At 40.5% G+C, this 20,397-nt stretch overlaps 4 protein-coding genes across 4 annotated transcripts; 1 reads left to right on the top strand and 3 right to left on the bottom strand.

Annotated features, from left to right (window-relative positions):
• Positions 1–620: 620 nt before the first annotated feature.
• On the top strand, positions 621–6,916 carry LOC137580826 (uncharacterized). The gene is made up of 9 exons (XM_068294953.1): positions 621–638; positions 1,050–1,325; positions 2,134–2,507; positions 2,565–3,203; positions 3,264–3,536; positions 3,813–3,920; positions 4,907–5,177; positions 5,231–5,613; positions 5,666–6,916. Exons 2-9 carry the CDS (start codon positions 1,050–1,052, stop codon positions 6,591–6,593), a joined length of 3,252 nt encoding a protein of 1,083 aa, XP_068151054.1. The 5' UTR covers positions 621–638; the 3' UTR covers positions 6,594–6,916.
• On the bottom strand, positions 6,870–8,532 carry LOC137581417 (sterol carrier protein 2). Its single transcript, XM_068295641.1, has 4 exons — positions 8,398–8,532; positions 8,016–8,339; positions 7,767–7,957; positions 6,870–7,588 (listed from the first exon to the last, which is right to left on the bottom strand). Exons 1-4 carry the CDS (start codon positions 8,440–8,442, stop codon positions 6,925–6,927), a joined length of 1,224 nt encoding a protein of 407 aa, XP_068151742.1. The 5' UTR covers positions 8,443–8,532; the 3' UTR covers positions 6,870–6,924.
• A 401-nt stretch (positions 8,533–8,933) lies between these two features.
• Positions 8,934–11,314, bottom strand: ScpX (Sterol carrier protein X-related thiolase). The gene is made up of 5 exons (XM_068295639.1): positions 11,161–11,314; positions 10,539–10,862; positions 10,291–10,481; positions 9,349–10,232; positions 8,934–9,286 (listed from the first exon to the last, which is right to left on the bottom strand). Exons 1-5 carry the CDS (start codon positions 11,203–11,205, stop codon positions 9,096–9,098), a joined length of 1,635 nt encoding a protein of 544 aa, XP_068151740.1. The 5' UTR covers positions 11,206–11,314; the 3' UTR covers positions 8,934–9,095.
• A 1,350-nt stretch (positions 11,315–12,664) lies between these two features.
• Positions 12,665–19,325, bottom strand: LOC137580409 (lysine-specific demethylase 9). Its single transcript, XM_068294431.1, has 8 exons — positions 18,598–19,325; positions 18,241–18,509; positions 16,502–17,578; positions 16,297–16,437; positions 16,097–16,236; positions 15,890–16,029; positions 15,539–15,829; positions 12,665–15,471 (listed from the first exon to the last, which is right to left on the bottom strand). The coding sequence occupies exons 1-8, from the start codon at positions 19,043–19,045 to the stop codon at positions 13,928–13,930; spliced, it is 4,050 nt and encodes a 1,349-aa protein (XP_068150532.1). The 5' UTR covers positions 19,046–19,325; the 3' UTR covers positions 12,665–13,927.
• Positions 19,326–20,397: the final 1,072 nt, after the last annotated feature.

The raw sequence follows: 20,397 nt of genomic DNA, 5'->3' as shown, positions 1-20,397 counted from the left end.
CGTAGGAATCGGTTGAAATTCGATAATTGTTTATGCTTTCTGTGTTATCCGAGTTCTCCCTTAGCCGCGATACTTTGCATATATGAAGTTCTACTGTAATTCAATAATATTCCTTAAATATCTCATGGATATACAAACTAATTATTGTGACTATGCATTTTTGTTGTTTTAGAGGTAAGTATGTCTACTTTGTTAATGACTCGACGATTACTTACTCATCCCAAAGAAAGTGTCATCTGGAGACCACGTGAAGTCGTCTGACTGATAAGAAAAATTTGAGACAGACCGAATTAAAGGCAGCAGACAACCGATAACAGATAGCCTTGTTTGGGTCTCGTGTGAGTTCCATAAAACCAGGCCAAGTGGTCCCCCTCTCTCTCTCTCTCTCAATCACTCTCTCTGGCCAAGGCCTTCGGCAGAAACATGAGGACGGAATACATATCAACGAAGATTCGATGTTCGATCGCTGACTGAGCATATTTTTCTTCTTTTAGGAAAGCAACCTGTAAGTATATATGTAAGTGTATATGTATGTGCGTAGGTATATGTATTTTTGACGCTGCCGCTGGCTGCCGTCTCGAGCATTGACCGAGCGTTTCTCAGTTGCCTTTCTCAGTCGTTCGCCAATAGTCAGACAAGTAAGAGCTCGAGAAACAGTGGAGGGAAAAGAAGAAGAAGAAGAAGAAGGGGAGCAGGAAATAATTGAACACCCCGTTTTGGGGGGGACTGAGGACACTTCCCGTGGTCATGAACCTGAATGCATTACAGTCTCCGTTTTCAGTATACACACACAAAGTGAATTTTCGAAAACGTGACAGAAGGAAAATCAGAATTCACAACCTTCTGAGGCCTCAGTTCTGTGTGTGATGCAATTTTCATTTGGCTTTTGTTTTGCTTTCTTTTTCACATTCTTTACATAATTTAACGTATTCGTGTCATGCGCAAAAACCAATTGCACTCAAGGTCAAATTCAAAATAATAGAAATGAACACAAATCGAAATCGTAAATGCAACAAGTGTTTTTCCGTTTGTTTTCAAAATGTTCGTAGATGAGAATGCTGGTGCCAACTGTAGTTTGTGTCCTCCTATTGGGACTTGCCAGTCCAGTGGAGATCGAAGCTGGATCCCCGCTCAAGGTGCTGGGTCTGTTTCCCCATCCTGGAGTCAGTCACTTTCACTTCTTCTATCCCATCATGCGGGGATTGGCCGAGGCGGGACATGATGTCAGTGTGGTGTCCCATTTCCCGGAGAAGAATCCAGTGGCCCACTACAAGGATTTTCCCCTTTCGGGCATTGAGAAACTCACAAATACTGTGGATCTTAAGGTGAGTTTTCCATTTTCAATTATTTTTTCAACTCATTTTATAAGCAAAACTTTGAATTAGTTTGAAAAATCAGCTTTTGAACCCTTTTTTGCTTACAAATATGTAAATTAAAAACAAACGCGTGGCAATTTTTGTTAGTTTTTTCAAATTTCATTTGTCTTATAAATATTAATTAATTAAAACACAAGTCAGAGCGTCTGTTTACATTAAATTAAATAAATGACTTGCAGACAAACCATAAATTTTCGATGAGTATTTTTAAAGGGAATCGAAAACAGGTTCAATACATTTCAAAAAAGTTTATAAATATTTGTTTTGTTTTTCTCTTTCGTTGTGAATTAATGGATACAATCCAATTTCAAACTGATTGCTAAATGGAGATTGTTTTCAAAAGTTTTGTCATAGTTCATTACCGTGAAAAATTGCAATTGGCTAACGAATAACTCGGAAAATAGAACAGCTGTTAATTTCAATTCGATAGAATTGGGAAAAGGAAAATGAAGTTAAATTGGAAATGTTTTCAGACGATTGACTATTACTTGACAGTTGAGATCTTCTATTCTTAAGAAATATAGGTACATATATATAGAAATTAAATATATTTTTAGTTGGTTTCACTCTCATCATTTTGTCATAGACATAGATTTTTAGTACGAGTCACTTAGTCATCAATTTAGAAAGGTCATAAAGTTACTATCAAGTACCTAAGAAAGGTGCAAAAATCGTAGCTTCAATTATTTAAGTTAAGTTAATGGAAATCTTTAAAAAAATCAATTCTTCTTTTTGTTTTTCTAATATTCTTTTCAAGATGTTCGAGAAGCGTACTTTTTACAATCATTTTGTAGAGTTCTTTCTCCTGCACGATTGGGGCAAGGAGGCGTGTAATTTCACCTTGAGATCAGATGCTTTGCAGCAGATCCTGAAGCGGAAACAAGGATACTTCGATGTGATAATAATGGAGCAGTTCAACACGGATTGCATGATGGGTGTGGCCCATCAACTTCAGGCCCCCGTGATAGCCCTAAGCAGCTGTGTGATGATGCCCTGGCACTACGAACGAATGGGAGTTCCGATCATACCCTCGTATATACCGGCTCTGTTTATGGCCCAGTCGCAGGATATGAATTTCGGAGGACGTTTGGCCAATTGGTTTAGTTTCCATACCCTCAACTGGATGTACAAGTGAGTAAAGTGAGATTCTTTGAGAAGAAGCATAATTTAATAATGATCTCTTTGCAGATTGATCTCCACTCCAGTGGCAGATGCCATGGTGCAATATAAATTCGGACATGATGTGCCCTCAGTGGGTGAATTGGCTAAGAATACTTCATTGTTTTTCGTGAATCAACACTTCTCGTTGAGTGGACCCAAGCCTCTGCCTCCGAATGTTATTGAATTGGGCGGAATTCACATACAAAAGGCCAAAGGATTACCCGCTGATCTGCAGCGTTTGCTGGACAATGCCGAGCATGGAGTAATACTCATCAGTTGGGGTTCGATGATTCGGGCCAATTCCTTGACCACCGCCAAACGGGATGGCATTGTGCGAGCTGCAGCTAGACTGAAGCAACTGGTGATCTGGAAGTGGGAGAACGACACTCTGCCCAACAAGCCGGATAATATGCACATCATGAAATGGTTGCCACAGCGCGACATTCTCTGTCATCCCAATGTGAAAGTTTTCATGACACATGCTGGTCTCATGGGCTCTTCGGAGGCGGCCTACTGTGGTGTTCCAGTGGTGGCCACACCCATGTATGGTGATCAGTTCCTCAACGCAGCTGCCTTGGTGCAACGTGGCATGGGCACCTTATTGAACTTTGAGGATATCAGCGAAAACACAGTTATGCGGGCACTGAAGAAGACCTTGGACAAAAGGTGAGTTGGTGGAGTTAATCCATTAGAAATGGTCATCATATTGCCTCTCTATACTTTTAGCTTTGCTGATGCTGCTAGGGCGGTTTCCTACTCCTTTAAACACCGTCCTCAGCAGGCCCTGCAATCCGCGCTCTGGTGGGTGGAGCATGTGGCCAATACTGGAGGAGCCCCCTTACTGAAACCCAGTGCTGTGGAGATGTCTAGATTCGTCTATTACTCACTCGATTGCTATGTGGTCGTTGGCCTTTTGCTGACCATCATTATTGGCAGTTGGATATGGTTGATCCAACGCATTTGCGGCTCAAGTTCATCGAAAAAGACTAAAAAGGATTGATAACTTTTGTATCATTTTCTATTCTTCTATGTATGTATGTGATATTTTCTATGTTACTTGTAAGAGAATCTGACGCCACTTATACCAAGTGTATCCTTTAGCTTTATCCCTTCTGACTTTCATATTTGAATAAACTGTAAACTGATGGCGCCCACCTGTTTGAGTGTTTTGACCATTTGGTCATAGGAGAAAGCTTTCTTTTGAAAAAGCTTTAAGCCTTTTGTTCCTTTTATTTTTGTCTAGTCCTCCAGCTGAAAAAATCTATTCTATTCTAGTCGCAAGAATATTTTTCAAGATATACATTTAAAAGGATTATTTTTTAATCTGATGTTTCGATATTGGAAATTGAAACTCATTCAGGTTTATCTCTACACCAAAAAGAGGTAAGTAAGATAATTAACATAGAAGTAAATTAGAGGTCAATTTTAATGAGCAACTAAAAAATCAATAATTTAACACTTTAATTATGACGAATGTTATTTCACTTTTGTTTGGACTTTGCAGGCAATATATGGCTAATAATGACTAATTCATAACTTGTCTATAAACAATATTTGCTTCTAGGATTATAGATCATTCACAGGACAATCAAAAATGCATTTGTCTTTTTCAAATGCCAATTAATGGGCTGCTTATTGCATACGTTAGGGAGCGAATTCGTAGTACTGCTTTGATATTTATTTAAATGAAGAAACTTTATATTTCTTTCATACAATTTTCAAAAAAAAGTCCTACAAAGGAGTCCATTCTTGAGCTACATAAAATATGCACTAGTTTTTTTTTTCTATTTTGCCCTTATCTATTTTGTCGGTACTTTTCATTCGGCTTGTTTCTCTTTAAATTAAGTGAACTGAGAGTCGAAATGAACATATGATTTTTGATATTTAAGAGAAATTGGTCTCTGATGTGTGTTGTTCTCTTAATTATTTTGTTTTGTGGTTTTCTATTTATTCTTTTCTTCAAATATTCGAGGTTCACTTTCGCTGACGTTGATTTTTGGATACATCTATGAGGGATTAGTTTATTCGTGTAGTGGGTCACATATAGACGAAAAAGTCGCACGAATCATTACAAAATAATATATAATAAAAAAGCGGTGAGTTTTTTCTTGGGTTTTGTTAATTGTCCCATGTGAAATATGGGATGAAATAGGCGAAAATTAATTTTAGATGGGCTACATACATTTGTGTGGCTATATTCGTACATTCGCAGGGTATATAATGTAATTCCATTGATTTACTAGATATTGAATAACAAAAAATGTAAAGTCATAAAATACGTAAAGTAATTGTTTTAGAATGCCTAATGACTAAAGCGTAACGAAATGGGCAATTCATCAAATGATGTTCACACTCTCACTCTATTTCAGATTCAATATGCCTCGAAATGATCTGGGGAACTGGTTTTTTATGCTCTTGTTACTGGGCCTTGGGTCTGAGGTTAGCCCTTTGAAAATATTGGGAATGTTTCCCCATCCAGCCATCAGTCACTTTCAGTTCTTTCATCCCATTATGAGAGGATTGGCTGAAGTGGGTCACACAGTAGATGTGATAAGTCCTTTTCCCGATGGGCAACCTCTGCCCGGCTATAGGGATTATCTCTTGCCTATGGCCAATCTAAGCAATGCAATTGGTTTTGACGTAAGTTGGATGAATCGACTCTTGGTTCACTTGATAATCCTTTCCATTTGCAGTCGTTTGAAGAACAAAAGTCTTTGAATCTGATTTTGCATTATGGCGAATTCTACTATCTGCACTCATTTGGGAAGGATGCCTGCAATCTAACACTCAATGGAGAGGCATTGGAGCAAGTCCTGAGAAATCCTCCTGGCTACTATGATGTCATCATGATGGAGCAGTTCAATACGGATTGTCTGATGAGTGTGGCCCATCAGTTGCGGGCACCTGTCATAGCCATGAGCAGTTGTGCTCTGATGCCCTGGCATTATGAGAGAATGGGTGCCCCGTTGATACCCTCATATATATCGGCTCTGTTTATGGGTAAATCCCAGGAAATGTCCTTCGGTGGACGTCTGGCTAATTGGTTTACAGTGCACTCACTTAATTTACTCTACAAGTAGGTGAGATCGTTTACGGATTTACAAAATATATAACGTTCTTTTCTTTAGACTCTTCAGCATTCCCGCTGCAGATGCTTTGGTTCGACAGAGATTCGGTCCTCAGATGCCTTCGGTGGGGGAAATGGTGAAGAATACTTCCTTGATGCTAATCAATCAACACTTTTCACTCAGTGGACCGAAACCTTTGCCGCCCAATGTCATTGAAGTTGGAGGAGTTCACATTAAGCCGGCCAAAGCTTTGCCCTCCGAGTTGCAACATTTGTTGGATAATGCCACAAAGGGAGCCATCCTCATCAGTTGGGGTTCCCAGCTGAGGGCGACTTCTTTGCCCACTGCCAAGCGAGAGGCTGTAGTCCGTGCCCTGGGACGTCTGGAACAGCAAGTCATTTGGAAGTGGGAGAATGATACTTTGCCCAACAAACCTCAGAATGTGCACATTATGAAATGGTTGCCCCAACGTGATATTCTATCCCATCCGAATCTCAAAGTGTTCTTCTCTCATGGTGGTCTCATGGGCACCACTGAGGCAGTCTCCAGTGGTGTTCCCATTGTGGGAATGCCCATATACGGTGATCAAAGCCTGAATATCGCCTCCTTGGTCCAGCGGGGAATGGCAATTAATTTGGATTTCTATAGCTTAACTGAGGATGCGGTCTACGAGGCTTTAACCAGAGCTCTAGATCCATCTTTTAAGAGGAATGCTCGAAAGGTTGCTGCCGCCTACAATGAGCGTCCGCAGAAGCCGTTGGAGACGGCCATTTGGTGGGTGGAACATGTGGCTGAGACCAAAGGAGCCCCTCTCACCCAACCCAAGGCAGTTCATCTCTCACGTTTTGTCTACTATTCCCTGGATGCCTATGCCACTGTATTTGGAGTCTTGCTTTTGCTTCTAGCTACTTGGTTAAGCTTATTCCGCCTTTGTTGTGGTAGAGGAAATCATCAAAAGGGCCACAAGACTAAAGCCAAGAGCAACTAAGTTAAGTACGAAGAATTAATAAATGTTAAATCTGATAATTCTAAAGATTAACAACTCATATTATCTTTGTCTTCAACAACTTCCCTCAATCGAAATATACCTTGTTATTGTTTATATCATCCTCTGATAAGATAACTCTAAAGGTGAATTCCCGCTATATGGATCAATTCTACGTACTTTGGAATCCTTGGCAGAGTCTACAATTCATTCTTCATCTATGGAAGTTCTTAACAAGGATTCTCTCTATGGTATTAGCAACAAAGACCTCTTAAGGAATATAGAAAAATAAGTTTACATTTAATATACAAATTCAAAACCATCAAGGAATATTTTATAGTTTGGCGTTGGCTGCCGCTGGGAAGCCCAGACGATACAAGGCTACGACAACGGCTCCGCCCAGACCAAGATTATGTTGCAGAGCCAACTTGGCTCCATCCACTTGACGTTTCTCGGCCAGGCCACGCAATTGCCAGCACAATTCGGAGCACTGGGCCAAACCAGTGGCACCCAGAGGATGTCCCTTGGAGATCAGCCCACCACTGGGATTCACCACGAATTTGCCGCCATAAGTGTTATCTCCACGATCGATGAACTCGCCAGCCTTGCCCTCGGCACAGAGACCCAAAGCCTCGTAGGTGACCAACTCGTTGGCCGAGAAACAGTCATGGAGCTCCACAACCTGCACATCCTGTGGCTTGTATCCACTCTTGGCAAACAGACGCTCTGTGGCCAGACGAGTCATGTCATAGCCAGCAATCTTCATCAGACTCTTGTCGGCAAATGTGGACTCTGGATCGGAGGCCATCTCCATGCCAACAATTTCCACAGCCTGACGTTCCAAGCCATGACGGCGAACGAATTGCTCGGAGGCCAAAATGGCAGCACCGGAACCATCCGAGGTGGGGCAACACTGCAGTTTGGTCAGAACACCCTCCACCACCTGAGGCGACTTCATAATCTGCTCCAGGGTGTATTCATCACGGAACTGGGAGTAGCTAGAAACAATGAGAAAAGTCCATAGATAAGCCAAACGACGCGTGTTGGGGTTGGACTGCAGTGCAAGCAACGAAGTGGATGAAGGCAATGATCATTATGATGATATGGTTTTGGTGTTCTGTGGTCGGACCCCGATAAGATAAGCGGGGCAAGGAGCGAACTTTCGACCGTACTTACGGATTATTAACTGAATGTTTGTGATTCTTCCATGCAATTTTACCGAAATGCTCGGGTTTGGTGCCATATTTCTTCATGTGCTCCTTGCCGGCATTGCCGAAGATTTGGGCAGCCATGGGTCCAGCGCCAATTTCAGTCAGTTCACCCATCTCGGTGATGTGACGCTCCATGGGATTGGCACGGTCAAAGTACTAAGGTGAGATCAAGACGTAAGTTTAAAGCGTTTATACTTCTTTATTCGACAATTACCTTCGATGAGAGGGAGCCACGTTCCATCTTCTCAAATCCCAAAGCGAGCACACAATCTGAAGTACCCGATTCGATGATCTGTTTGGCCAAGTATAAAGCACTCGATCCTGTGGAGCAATTGTTGTTCACATTGTAAACAGGAATTCCAGTCATGCCCACTTCATACACCGCCCTTTGGCCACAGGTGGAATCACCGTAGACGTAGCCCACGACAGCCTGTTGAACTTCCTCGAACTTGATGCCAGCATCAGCCAGAGCCTTGGTGACCGCTTCCTTGGCAAAGTCCGGATAGCAGACATCAGCACGACGTCCAGGTTTCTCGAACTAAAATAGGAGTCTAAGGTTAACAGTCCATGAATCCACAAAGCTCAAAGTTCAATACCTTGGTCATGCCCACTCCGACGACGTAAACTCTTGTTTTGGTCATGTTGACTTTGGTTTCTTGTTTGGCTGGCAAAGAACGCTGCTCCCACTTCGGACGACAACTGCGGCTGAACTAGGCCCGGTCAGTCCATTCGGTTTTATATTATATAGAAGAGCACGATAATGCTTATCTCATTCTTTATCAGCCATGTTAACTCGCTGTTAGATTACCCTTCCATTACGATGAGGTACATTATTTTTAAATCCATTATGTTGATTGGATTTGACCAACTGGGAGCCCCTTTTCTTTTTGTTTACTCTTTCAGAACCTTGACCTTTTTGACATTATCAATATTATAACAAATTAACAAAGTTTAACAATTCAAAATGTAGTTTTAGTATTCTTTGATCCTTCTCAGAGTTTATTCTGTGTGTTTCAACTTTGTTTAGCTTTGTTTTTAGAAGGATTATTATGAAAATGCATTTAAAAATTTTTTAACATAGAACATAACCATATACAAAAATTTATTCTTATTTAAACTCGTATTAAAAAGATTAATTTTGAGAATTAAACAAGTTTTTATCACTAGAAATAATACAAAATTGTAGAATATTAAATAGTATATATAAAAAAATTAAAACAGATCCAAAGCCCATCAAATATTGCAAAAGATATTGTAGGGAATGCACGTGCATGAGACAACGTGTCCCAACTGCTTACAACTTGGAGCGCAGCTCCTCAATACGTCCTTGGGCGGAACGCTGCAAGTCCATTAGCTTCATGGCGAAGCCCATGTTGCCTTGGATCTTGATTTTGCCCTGGAAAAAGGCCTTCTGTGGGGGCAGTTTGCCCGTGAGTAGCTCGAACACATCGTCATCGCTGATGACGAAGGTCACATCGCACTTTTCTGTAAGCCAAAGAGATTAAAAACTGTCGCAAAGCTTAATAGTTTAGAGATTCAGTTCATACGTGTGCCATTAAAGGTGATCTTGCCCTTGCCCTGCTTGGCATCGATGACCCAAAAACCGCTTTGGCCATTTGGTCCATTGTTTACTTTGAAACCATAAATGGCGCGCACCTTCTCGATCAGATTGTCCTTGTCCTCCTGCATGGCCTGCTCCAGCAGTTTGAGTAGAGGCGCCACTTTGAATCCCTCCTCACTGGTGGCGGCCTTCGAGGCAGCGGTTAAATTATGCACCACATTATTTGAAGCCGGGAAACCCAGTCGATAGAGGCCCACAACAACAGCTCCGCCCAGACCAAGATTGTGTTGCAGAGCCAATTGGACATTGGGCACTTGACGTTTCTCGGCCAGGCCACGCAATTGCCAGCACAACTCTGCACACTGAGCCAAGCCCGTGGCACCCAGAGGATGTCCCTTGGAGATCAGCCCACCACTAGGATTCACCACGAATTTGCCGCCATAAGTGTTATCTCCACGATCGATGAACTCGCCAGCCTTGCCCTCGGCACAGAGACCCAAAGCCTCGTAGGTGACCAACTCGTTGGCCGAGAAACAGTCATGCAGCTCCACAACCTGCACATCCTGTGGCTTGTATCCGCTCTTGGCGAACAGACGCTCTGTGGCCAGACGAGTCATGTCATAGCCAGCAATCTTCATCAGACTCTTGTCGGCAAATGTGGACTCTGGATCGGAGGCCATCTCCATGCCAACAATTTCCACAGCCTGACGTTCCAAGCCATGACGGCGAACGAATTGCTCGGAGGCCAAAATGGCAGCACCAGAACCATCTGAGGTGGGGCAACACTGCAGTTTGGTCAGAACCCCTTCCACCACCTGAGGTGACTTCATAATCTGTTCCAGGGTGTATTCATCACGGAATTGCGAATAACTGGAGAAATGTTAAAACATTTAGAGACCGAATTGCAAGAGTAATCTATTCCACTTACGGATTATTAACAGAGTGTTTATGATTCTTCCAAGCAATTTTGCCAAAATGTTCGGGTTTTGTGCCATATTTCTTCATGTGCTCCTTGCCGGCGTTGCCAAAGATCTGAGCAGCCATAGGTCCAGGTCCAATTTCAGTCAGTTCAGCCATTTCAGTGATGTGACGCTCCATAGGATTGGCACGGTCAAAGTACTATAACGGGATTAAGGTGTTAGTTTGGAGGATCCCCATATAATCAAAGAGAATTACCTTCGATGAGAGGGAGCCACGTTCCATCTTCTCAAATCCCAAAGCGAGCACACAATCTGAAGTACCCGATTCGATGATCTGTTTGGCCAAGTATAAAGCACTCGATCCTGTGGAGCAATTGTTGTTCACATTGTAAACAGGAATTCCAGTCATGCCCACTTCATAGACCGCTCTTTGGCCACAGGTGGAATCACCATAGACGTAGCCCACAACAGCCTGTTGGACATCGGTGTATTTCAATTTGGCATCTTGTAACGCCTTTGTGACAGCCTCCTTGGCAAAGTCCGGATAACAAACATCGGCACGGCGACCAGGTTTCTCGAACTGCAAAGAAAGTTATACACGGGCATAAATAACTGGTTTATCAATTTATTAATCGCGGCATAAAAATACAAATTTAATCGCGACCCTTCAGTGGGGGCAGTCCGATAATGATAATACAGGGAGCTATAGCTTAAGCTAATGCTGATTATTCCGTCAAGTGCCCCTCACCGGTCAAAGTCCGGTGGCGATAATTTGCATTGCTCAACTCCAATTGTCCAACTTTTTGTTTTGCAATTCCAGATTCTGCGGCACTCGATCTCTCTTTGTCCTCCTTTCAATCAACCTGTTTCCACATTACCTTTGTCATGCCCACTCCAACAACGTACACTCTGGTCTTGGTCATTTTGTAGCCGTAAAATAGTTTTCCGTTCGAATTAACCAACCGCAGCTAATGCTCTTAAGAAATCGAATAAAAAACAAAATCCAAATAATGTAGTTTTTCAAAGTGAGAAAATAACAGCTGGCCCAGGCTCAAATTGAGTCTGTAAACGGTCTGTTAACTTTTAACAGAGTAATACCCATCATCGGGAGAGTACATTAATTCATTACTCGTTATGATTTTGCTGAGGAATACCAAGAATAAAGATTGTCCCATCGATGAAATGAATAAATTAAAGAAAATTAAGGTATAAAGGAATAAGAAACCTATTGTTTCATAAATAAACACAAGTTCCATCGGATAGTCAAAGATTTGCAGGCCAAATTGCAATTCAATTATTAAATTTCCGTCTCACACATCGATTCGAAATTTGATTTTTCAATTTATGTGTATATTTTTTTTTTCATAAATTTACCATACAAATGTTATATAATTAATATTCTGTGTTGTAATGCAATTCCCAAATTAATCAAGTTAACTGTTTTGATATATTCGAACACAATCACTAACATATTGTTAGAATTTGGATTTAGGCAAGTGAAATGGAGAAATTTCGACGCTCAAAAATATGAAGTATAAAGAGTATTGAACAAAAAACAAATTTAATTTAATAATGTTTGAAACGAGTGTAACTTTTTGCTCCAGGACATTAAAAAGTTATTTACAATTCTATAGCATACTTTAAGGAGCAAACTTGCCCATTTCACCTTCTAATCTTATCGGCTTTTGCATTTGTTTTACAAAACTGTAAATTTTATATATGTATGTATGTTAACAAATCTAAATTTGATGTAAATATTCCTTGAGTTGATCTCGCTCTGAGAATCGCTTAAAGTTGTTGTTAATTGTATTAAGGTTTATAATAATAGATATACATATTATCTTTATCCTATGGTATAGGTGTGTATATAGTCGCCATATTCTCCCTGCGCATGATGAATCATGGAAACTAAGGCAGCAGATTTTGTTATTTTTTTTTAAGATTTATTCGCCAGTTTTGGATATCATAGGCGTTAGTTACTTATAACAAGAGCTTTCTAATATTTAACATTTGTGTTTTCTTATTTTTGTTATTATTGTACGATCAGAATCTTTATTGATTTCTTCAACGTATGTATAAGGAGGTGGTGGCTTATCAACTAGTACATTTGCTGGTTGTGTGGGTGTGTCTGTGTTTACATATATTTATATATAAATTATATATTTATATGCTTCTCTCAATGTATTCTTCTAAGGGGCTTTACCAATGAGTTGGCACTTTCATCAACTTGTTTCTCTTTTGGCTTCAGGATATTAGGAAACATTTTCCGTATCTGTAATACTTTCCAAGTGACAGCCTTTAAATCGGAGCGATAATTTGGATCTTGATGCTTTAGAAATCCTTTCTTGTTTCATGCAATAAACTCCCCAAAAATCCCTCAAGTTCTCTGCCAAATTGTTTATTGGTGTAGCCCCTTCAAAACCTTTTAGTAAAAGTCTTTAAAAACAAAGTAAAACTGGGACCTTGGTCTATCTGAATACATTTGCGGTCAATGTGCACATACAAAGGTGTGTGTGTGTGTTATACATTTGATTATATGCAACAAATTCTTGTATCTAAACAGTGCTTGATAAATAAATTAAAACATAAAGAAATCGAAAAAAAAAGAAATAGAAATTGTGTTCTCTAGTTTACTAAGAGAAGACGTGGTCTTACAACTCTAGAATTATTAGATTTATATAAAATATATGTAGTAGGGGGTGCTGTATATAGTAACATATGTATATATATATGTAAGTAATTTTATATAAGCCTTTTGTTATTTACAAAAAAAGGGAGCGTTTACACTGCGATCGAAAAATTATATATATATTTACTTTAAGTACAAATAGTTGTCAAAAAATAAAACAAAAAATAATTTTTGTAATAATTGCACAATAAATCAAAAACTTGTAAATTTCGAAAAAGAAATGTAAGGAAACTATAAATAATGATAATTGCCAAGTATTTATGGCTTTTAGAAGCAATATCTACTGCCTACGATGGATATGCTTCTTCGATTCCATTGAGACTAAGGCTTAGAATCAATTGGGATGCAAACTTTTCGCTTAATTAAGTTCTTATAGTCCTACCTACTTATAATTGTCTGTTGCAAATTGGTTCGAAAATACTTCAAACTTATGAATCTAATCTGTAGGATTTTGCGATTGGGATTAATGGTATACATTTTATGTGTATAACATCCAAACGATTATTATATAATCAAATATAACTTAGATATTTCAAAAACTTAATATTAAAAAAGGATTACAAACCGAAAAAAAAAATAATAGAGATCGAAATATTATTTTTGGATTTTTAAACTTAATGTTAAGCGAAATCGAGTGAATTATAGAAAATTTTGAAATATTTTGCGACCTAATGTCCCCTAGGGTGTCTGTTAATCTTATCGGGTTGCCATTGTAAATTTCTATAAAACTTACTTGTACTAAATGTCTATATATATAATGTGATTACAATCTTTCCTAGTGTAAACGTTCCCCGCCAACTGTTTTGTTGGGCGAGGAGTTTTGAGCTCTCTCTATCATTCTTGATCTGCTTCTTGGGCTTTGCGTTAGACGACATCGCCCAAGGAGGAGGATTCTCAATTCATTTAATGTACAAACAAGTAGAAGGGAGCCTCTCGCAGCTCAGCTCTTGTGTCACTCAATAACTATTATTGGACTTGGCATAAGAGTTTAGCGAAGTATTCGTTGTTGCCGAGGATGCTGATGATGACGATGATGATGAGGTGCTGCTCGTGGTGGTAACGGCTGGTTTATCCATGCTGGCCATTATGGAACCCAGTAGATCGACTGGTGTGGTTGCCGCTTTTGATATTCTATTGGCTGAATTTGTCGTTGCTCCCGCAATAATGATCTTGTGTGGTGGCAAACTGAATGTTTTATAGGTGGGTTTCAGTGGGCTACTGTTGTTGGAGAAGGGTGGTGGGGGTGGTGGTGGAGCGGTTACCCTTGAAGGTGGCAATGGTGGTAGCGGGGGCATCAGCACTGACATTCTACCAATTGGAGTTAATGCAGCGGCAGGCAGGACAACTTTAACAATCTGAGGGGCAGCAGCAGCTTGAGGAATAGTAGGGATAACAAGCGGAGCTGCTGCTGGGGTGGGTTGAGGAAGTGGTGGTTGCTCAGGTACTGGAGCCTCTTGCAAGGGTATTGGATTTGTTTCCACAATTTCCTCGGCACACACCTCGGTAACCTCTTCCTCATGATCCACGTCCAGTTGAGGAGTACTCTCCACAATTAGCTCTTGGCCCACATCTTCGACTTCGGGATTAGCAGGGGATTCGGCAGGTGTGGCGGTGTTGGTAATGGAGGTGTTATTAGTATTATTTATATTGTTGATATCACTTTTGCTTGTTGTAGTCATAGGCGTCATTGTCGTCGGCTCATCGGATACGATTTTTACTTGAATTTTGATTTCGGGTTCCTTTTGATTTAAGCGGTGAATGAAACTCGTCTGAGGCACTAATGGCGGCGGCAATCCCGGTAAAATGGCAAGAGAAGGCGTTGGCAGAGGCAAAGGCAAGGGCAAAGGTTGAGCTGCAGTTGAAGTTGGAGGAACTGTTGGAGTTGCAACTTGTGTATCGTCATTTGTGAGACGTATAACCTTTGCTGGAGTTGGCGCAGTTGTCACTGCATTTTCTGCTTTCTTTTTGGGCGTATTATTTTCTACTTTCCGCTCCTTTTCCTTGTTTCTATCCTTTTCCTTGATCTTTTCCTTCTCCTTGTCCTTTTTCGGTTTGGCCTTGTCCTTCTCTTGACTGTTTATCACTGCCGACTTGGTCAGTTTGTATTTATGCTCCAAAATCATTTTACGCATATCAATTTTGGAATCATCTTTGCTGAACTTCTTTTTGGGTGTTCCACCACTTTCTGCACTATTGCTATTGGGACTACTCTGGCTACTGGAACTACTACTATCCTGTCTGGGAGAATTGCAGCTATCTTCCAGACTGCTCTCACTCGAGCGTCGCTCTTTGCCATCCAAATCGATGAGTTTCCTCTTGGCCAATTTGCCATCATGCGTACGCTTTGAGGGCGTCTTTTTGCCACTCTCGTCATGACCAACAGGATTGGGTAGAATTGTTTGCTTCTCTTTGTAGTGCGGTGTCTCAGCCAGAACTGGATTATTCTTCTCATTGATCACCTCCTGGCCGGGATAATACTGTCGCAGACGCAAATGCCAAGCTGAAATTGAGAAATTCACATAATAGATAAGAGAAATGCAACTAAATTGTTTCAATTAGCTTCTTACCAACACTTGTAACAGCCGTTACAGTGCGGAACTGATGGATTATGTTGCGTGGCAGAAAGTAAATATCATTGTCGCATAATTGTATGCGTGCATATCGTATGCCATCCCGTCGCAGTTGATTGAGCTTGGCATCCTCAATCCACTGAACACACTGCGATATGGGTGGCTCATGGAGATCCAATTGTAGCATCTCCACCAGCGTATTAAAGTCTTGAGCGGCAAAGGCAACCACATCTTTGGTTATACGATTCTGTGTATAGGATTGACCACTGTGAACAGCTTTCAAAATGCCTGCGAAATGTTTAATGTGAGAAATCATTTCTTCAATATATTAATATCTTTAAATCTTACCAACTGCAGCTGTGGTAATGCGTTCGTGTCCATGGCCCACATGATCGGCATGCGCCTTGGTCCGATCCTCAATCATGGTCTCACGAGCCTCTGATAAACGTGGCAAATACTGCAAATTGCGAAGCTCATTGATGCGAGTTCTAAATGAAATTAAAGTGAGTCTGTTAATATCTCTTTGTGGTTTAAATATGTTTTCTTAAGACCCACCGTTGACGCTTTAATGGTGTTTTACTGTTCAATTCAGCAGTAGGCACCAGTTGTTCACCCGCACGAATCCACAAGATGGGACCATCATTCGATTGACGTGGATCCGTTTGTAAAATAGATTTGACACCCCAGGGCATGGTCTAAAAGGAATGAAAAAAATGTTTAGTTTGTTTATTAATCTGTATTCATTTTATTCCTACCTTGCGCAGAAACGGATTCATTTCAATGCGTCCAAGCAGATCAGGAAAATAGCCGCCAACCTCTTCGTGTACTTTTCCCACCAAACTGATCTGATGCAGTGGTCCATAGCGAAAAGTGCCCTGGCAATAATTTCGAACAACCTGGAAAGATGAGGAATAAAACATTTATTTTTCTATTCAAGGGTTTATGTCATCTTGGACTCACCTGCTCATTGTACTGGGCCATTGTGCAAGTCTCAATGTCAGAATTTCGGCCCAATACGCCAGCCTTGACGGTCAATGTGGAATAATTCTCGGCCATATGTTCTAGCAAGTCGGGTATATAGCGAGCGGCATCATGTACGATGCCCATGACATGATGGGCAAAACCTTGCTCATCTTCGGCAAAGCAGACGCTGAAGAATTCATCGACCAATTCATCCATCTCATCCGGAGGAAGGGCATCGATCTCGTGCTGATACAAATGGACAATGGAGGCGCCACCATTGGGATATTGCTCGACTTGAATGTATTTGCCATATTTGAGATGTTCCAAGCCAACGGGAGCCTGGCGATTGGGTGTGGGGGGTAAGCTCTGCACTGTCTGCCAGGGACCAGCAGTCGGGGCATGTTGGAGGCACTGAACTCCGACACTCGTGCGACGAATCTTGGAGCGTTTGTAGCATTTGGAACAGTCACGCGATGACGATGACGACGAAGACGATGAATGTCGCGACGACGACGATGAGGATGAGGAGCTACTTTTATGATAGCTACTTGACGATGAGGACGAGGAGGAGGAATATGATTTGCGGCTGGACGAGGTGGAATGATGATTACTGCTGCTACTTGTCGACGACGACGAGGACGAAGAGGTCTTCGGTGCCGGCGAGGGCATCAACACCGAACTGGACTTGCCAGAACTGAAATTTAATTGACGTGTGACCTCATCCCGGGTCTTGGTCGACAACACCGCTGACACATCCCCATTTAGCAGAGGTTTGCCTGGCGTTTCTGTTCCAACAAGTTCCTTTTTGATATCCTTCTCAATTGTATTCACTTTATGATGTCCATCTTCGGTTTTAATGGCATATGAATCTCCTGGTGGTTCCTGCTTAATGTCTTCCACTTTGACTTGCTGCTCAAAGGCGGCCACGAGAGCCATTTGCAGCATTTCCCGAGCATTTGGTTGATGGTCCTTCGTGCTGCTGGCCTTACTCGAACTATTTTGACTACTCCGACTACTATCGGAGCTGCGGCGTCGATGAGAATGCGATGAGGAACTAGACGATGATGAAGGTATCTGAAAAAATTGAATGCATAATTATTTGAAGCTTTAGAAAAACCAAATGATGTCGTCCAAACCGTTTCAAACCTAAAATATAGATATAGTATAAACGAACCTGGACAATAAAGAATTGAATCGTAGTAGAGACAACTACAACAACATTGGTATCTTAATTCACTTTACGAAATGATAATTAGTTAAATTTTTAACCATATACCTAAAGTGTAAAACATTCAATACACATTTGCATTTCAAAAGCGAATTTAAGTGTAAATCAATATGGCTTTTGACCTACAACGTTTTTTTTCGGTATTTGAATTCACAAACATTTCACGTACGTCATAAAATTGTTTTAGAAAACGCTTTCTTATAAGTGAAACAACAGTTTTTGGTAATTATTTTCGTATTTAAAGGATTCCTTTTTCATTTTAGTGCTAGTCTTTATCTTTAGAACTTCAAATATTTCTAAAGTTCTACAATGATATTAAGGCGCAAATAGTTTCAATAAGAATCTTTCTTATAAATTATATGTATTTGTTTCGATATTGATTTAGATAGCAGAATTTTTAAATTCAATATAAATGCTTTTCTACTCTCCGAAAGTCTTGATTTATCGCTAGTGTCTTCATAGAATTTGCTTGCATTTTTCTAGACTTTTCTTGAATATGAATGTATACCTTTTCCCGGTCGCGCTCCCGTTCTCGTTCCTTATCCCTTTCCCTGTCACGATCTTTCTCGCTTCTGTGATATTTTTTATCCTTGCTGTTGCTGGTGCGGGATGAGCTGCCGCTGCTGCTGCTACTGCCATTTCCTCTATCGCGATCTCTATCCCTTTCTCGATCCTTGCTGCTGCTGCTGTTGTTGTTATTATTATTGTGACGATTCTTATCTTCCTCATCTCGTTCGCGTTCCTTATCTTTTTTCTTCTTCTTGTGATTGCGTTCGGCTAAATAGAAAGAGCGAAAGAGAATACCATTTGGCATTAGAATATATATTTACTTCGGGAAATTCTTTTCATTTGCTTTTCTTCATACCTGTCTTATTGTTGCTGTCTGATTCTGTTGTGGTTGTTGTCGTCGCTATTGTTGTTGTTATTGCATTCTCAGCGCTTGACGACAACAACTGCGACTGCGACGGCAGCGGTGGCTGCTGATGTGGTTGTTGTTCTTGGGGCTGTTGCTTGCTGCTGTTGTTGTTATTAAGGTTCTCATTTGCTGCTGCTGTTGTTGTTGTTTGTATTATTGTTGTTGGGGCATTTCCGCGGGCTGAATTAACATTGTTTTCAACTAGCACTGCTTTGTTAACTGATTCCGTTTGTTGTTGTTGTTGCGGCTGCTGTGGCAAGGTCATCTCAGGGCCATTGGTAGCTAGGATGACTTCGCCTATCATCATTCCCTTGCCTTTGTCTATGTCCACCGCTTGCAATTCCTGAGAGGCGGCAATTTTTTCGCCCTCGTCCCCACCTAAAATTGTGTTTTCCATTTCGTTATGTGTGTGCGTCTCGTTCACTATATATTTATGTGTGTGTGTGTGTTCTGAACGTGTGTGTGAATATCGATCAACCGCACTGGGCCGCCGTCTACGTGACGCCTATCAGCAAGCCGTTTTCCTTTTTATCTTACTTTCAGTAATTTATTGTTTGCAACTCACACAAACTAATAGTGCTTATCTGTGTATTAGTAAACATTTGTATTTGTTTTTTTCCCGATTTTCTGCGCAATTATAGAATTTTCGCCAGTGTCTGGTGTTGACTAATTTCGACTGTTGCAGTGTTGCAAAGTGTCGGCAGACGCTTCGAATTTTGTACACAGGGTTGATTTGGATATAACACAAACGTTTATTTTCAATTGCAAAAAATAATGTCATGTCCATAAATTAGTTTTGTTCTACTTCTTTGAAAATCTTTTTGTGAAATTTTCTTTATCGTTAATTTAATGAGTTGTACCATGGTTAATGTAAGATTTTTACCATATTCGTCTCAAGTCGAAAGACTCAATTTAATGTTATTGATTTTCACAACACAACTACACAAAGTTTTAAATAAAATCATTTTATTGTAAATTGCTTGTTTATTTTATTAAATGGTTCGTTTTGAAATTTAGGGTTGTCTCTTCCAATTTGAAATTCAGCGGTTACCATGACTTCCGGCCCAGACCTTAGCACTTTTAACTGGACCTTAGGATTTTTTACTAAGACCTTAGCACTTGACAGCTGGGCGCCACCGAGCAGTAACGGTTATAACGAGTATAAAATTTGAAACACATTTTAAAAATATGAAATGTGCGCCAATTAAGAAGCTAGATGTAAGTGTTGATGTAGAAAAGAAAAGCGAGTTTGAACACCATTTCGCTTAAAAAATTGAGCTAAGTAAAATTGCAATAAAAGACAAATCTTTGTCCAATTGTTTCTTTGTAATCCAAACATTCTAAACATTAAAATTGAATCATTTATAAAAATCGAACTAAAGACTAAGTTATTATGTTATGTATGTAGATAATTGATTAGTTTATATATAAATAGATAGTAAATTAGTAGAAAAGATAACCACATTGGTTTATCCCTTAGATCCACTATTAAATCTAGCACATTGCAGCTAATTAAAACCGCTTCAGCTAGGAAAAACGATAATCCAGTTTGTTGCCTTTCAATTTTTACGGTTCGTTTCGGACATGCAGCAGCTGCGGGTGACAACTCTTTGGACACAATAAACATTCGGACATTTGGCCAAGAGTTCGGATTGTGTGCCATATTTGTCACTTGTGTGTGGGTAAGTTTGCTCACTCACTCCCAAAAAAAAGGAAAAATTGTAACTCCTGCCGCATATTTTGATGGCC

The sequence above is a fragment of the Drosophila tropicalis genome, unplaced genomic scaffold (genome assembly GCF_018151085.1).
Source record: "Drosophila tropicalis isolate 14030-0801.00 unplaced genomic scaffold, ASM1815108v1 contig_845, whole genome shotgun sequence".
Lineage (NCBI taxonomy): Eukaryota > Metazoa > Arthropoda > Insecta > Diptera > Drosophilidae > Drosophila > Drosophila tropicalis.
The sequence above is the reverse complement of the archived record's forward strand: the minus strand, read 5'-3'. Positions and strand labels throughout refer to the sequence as shown.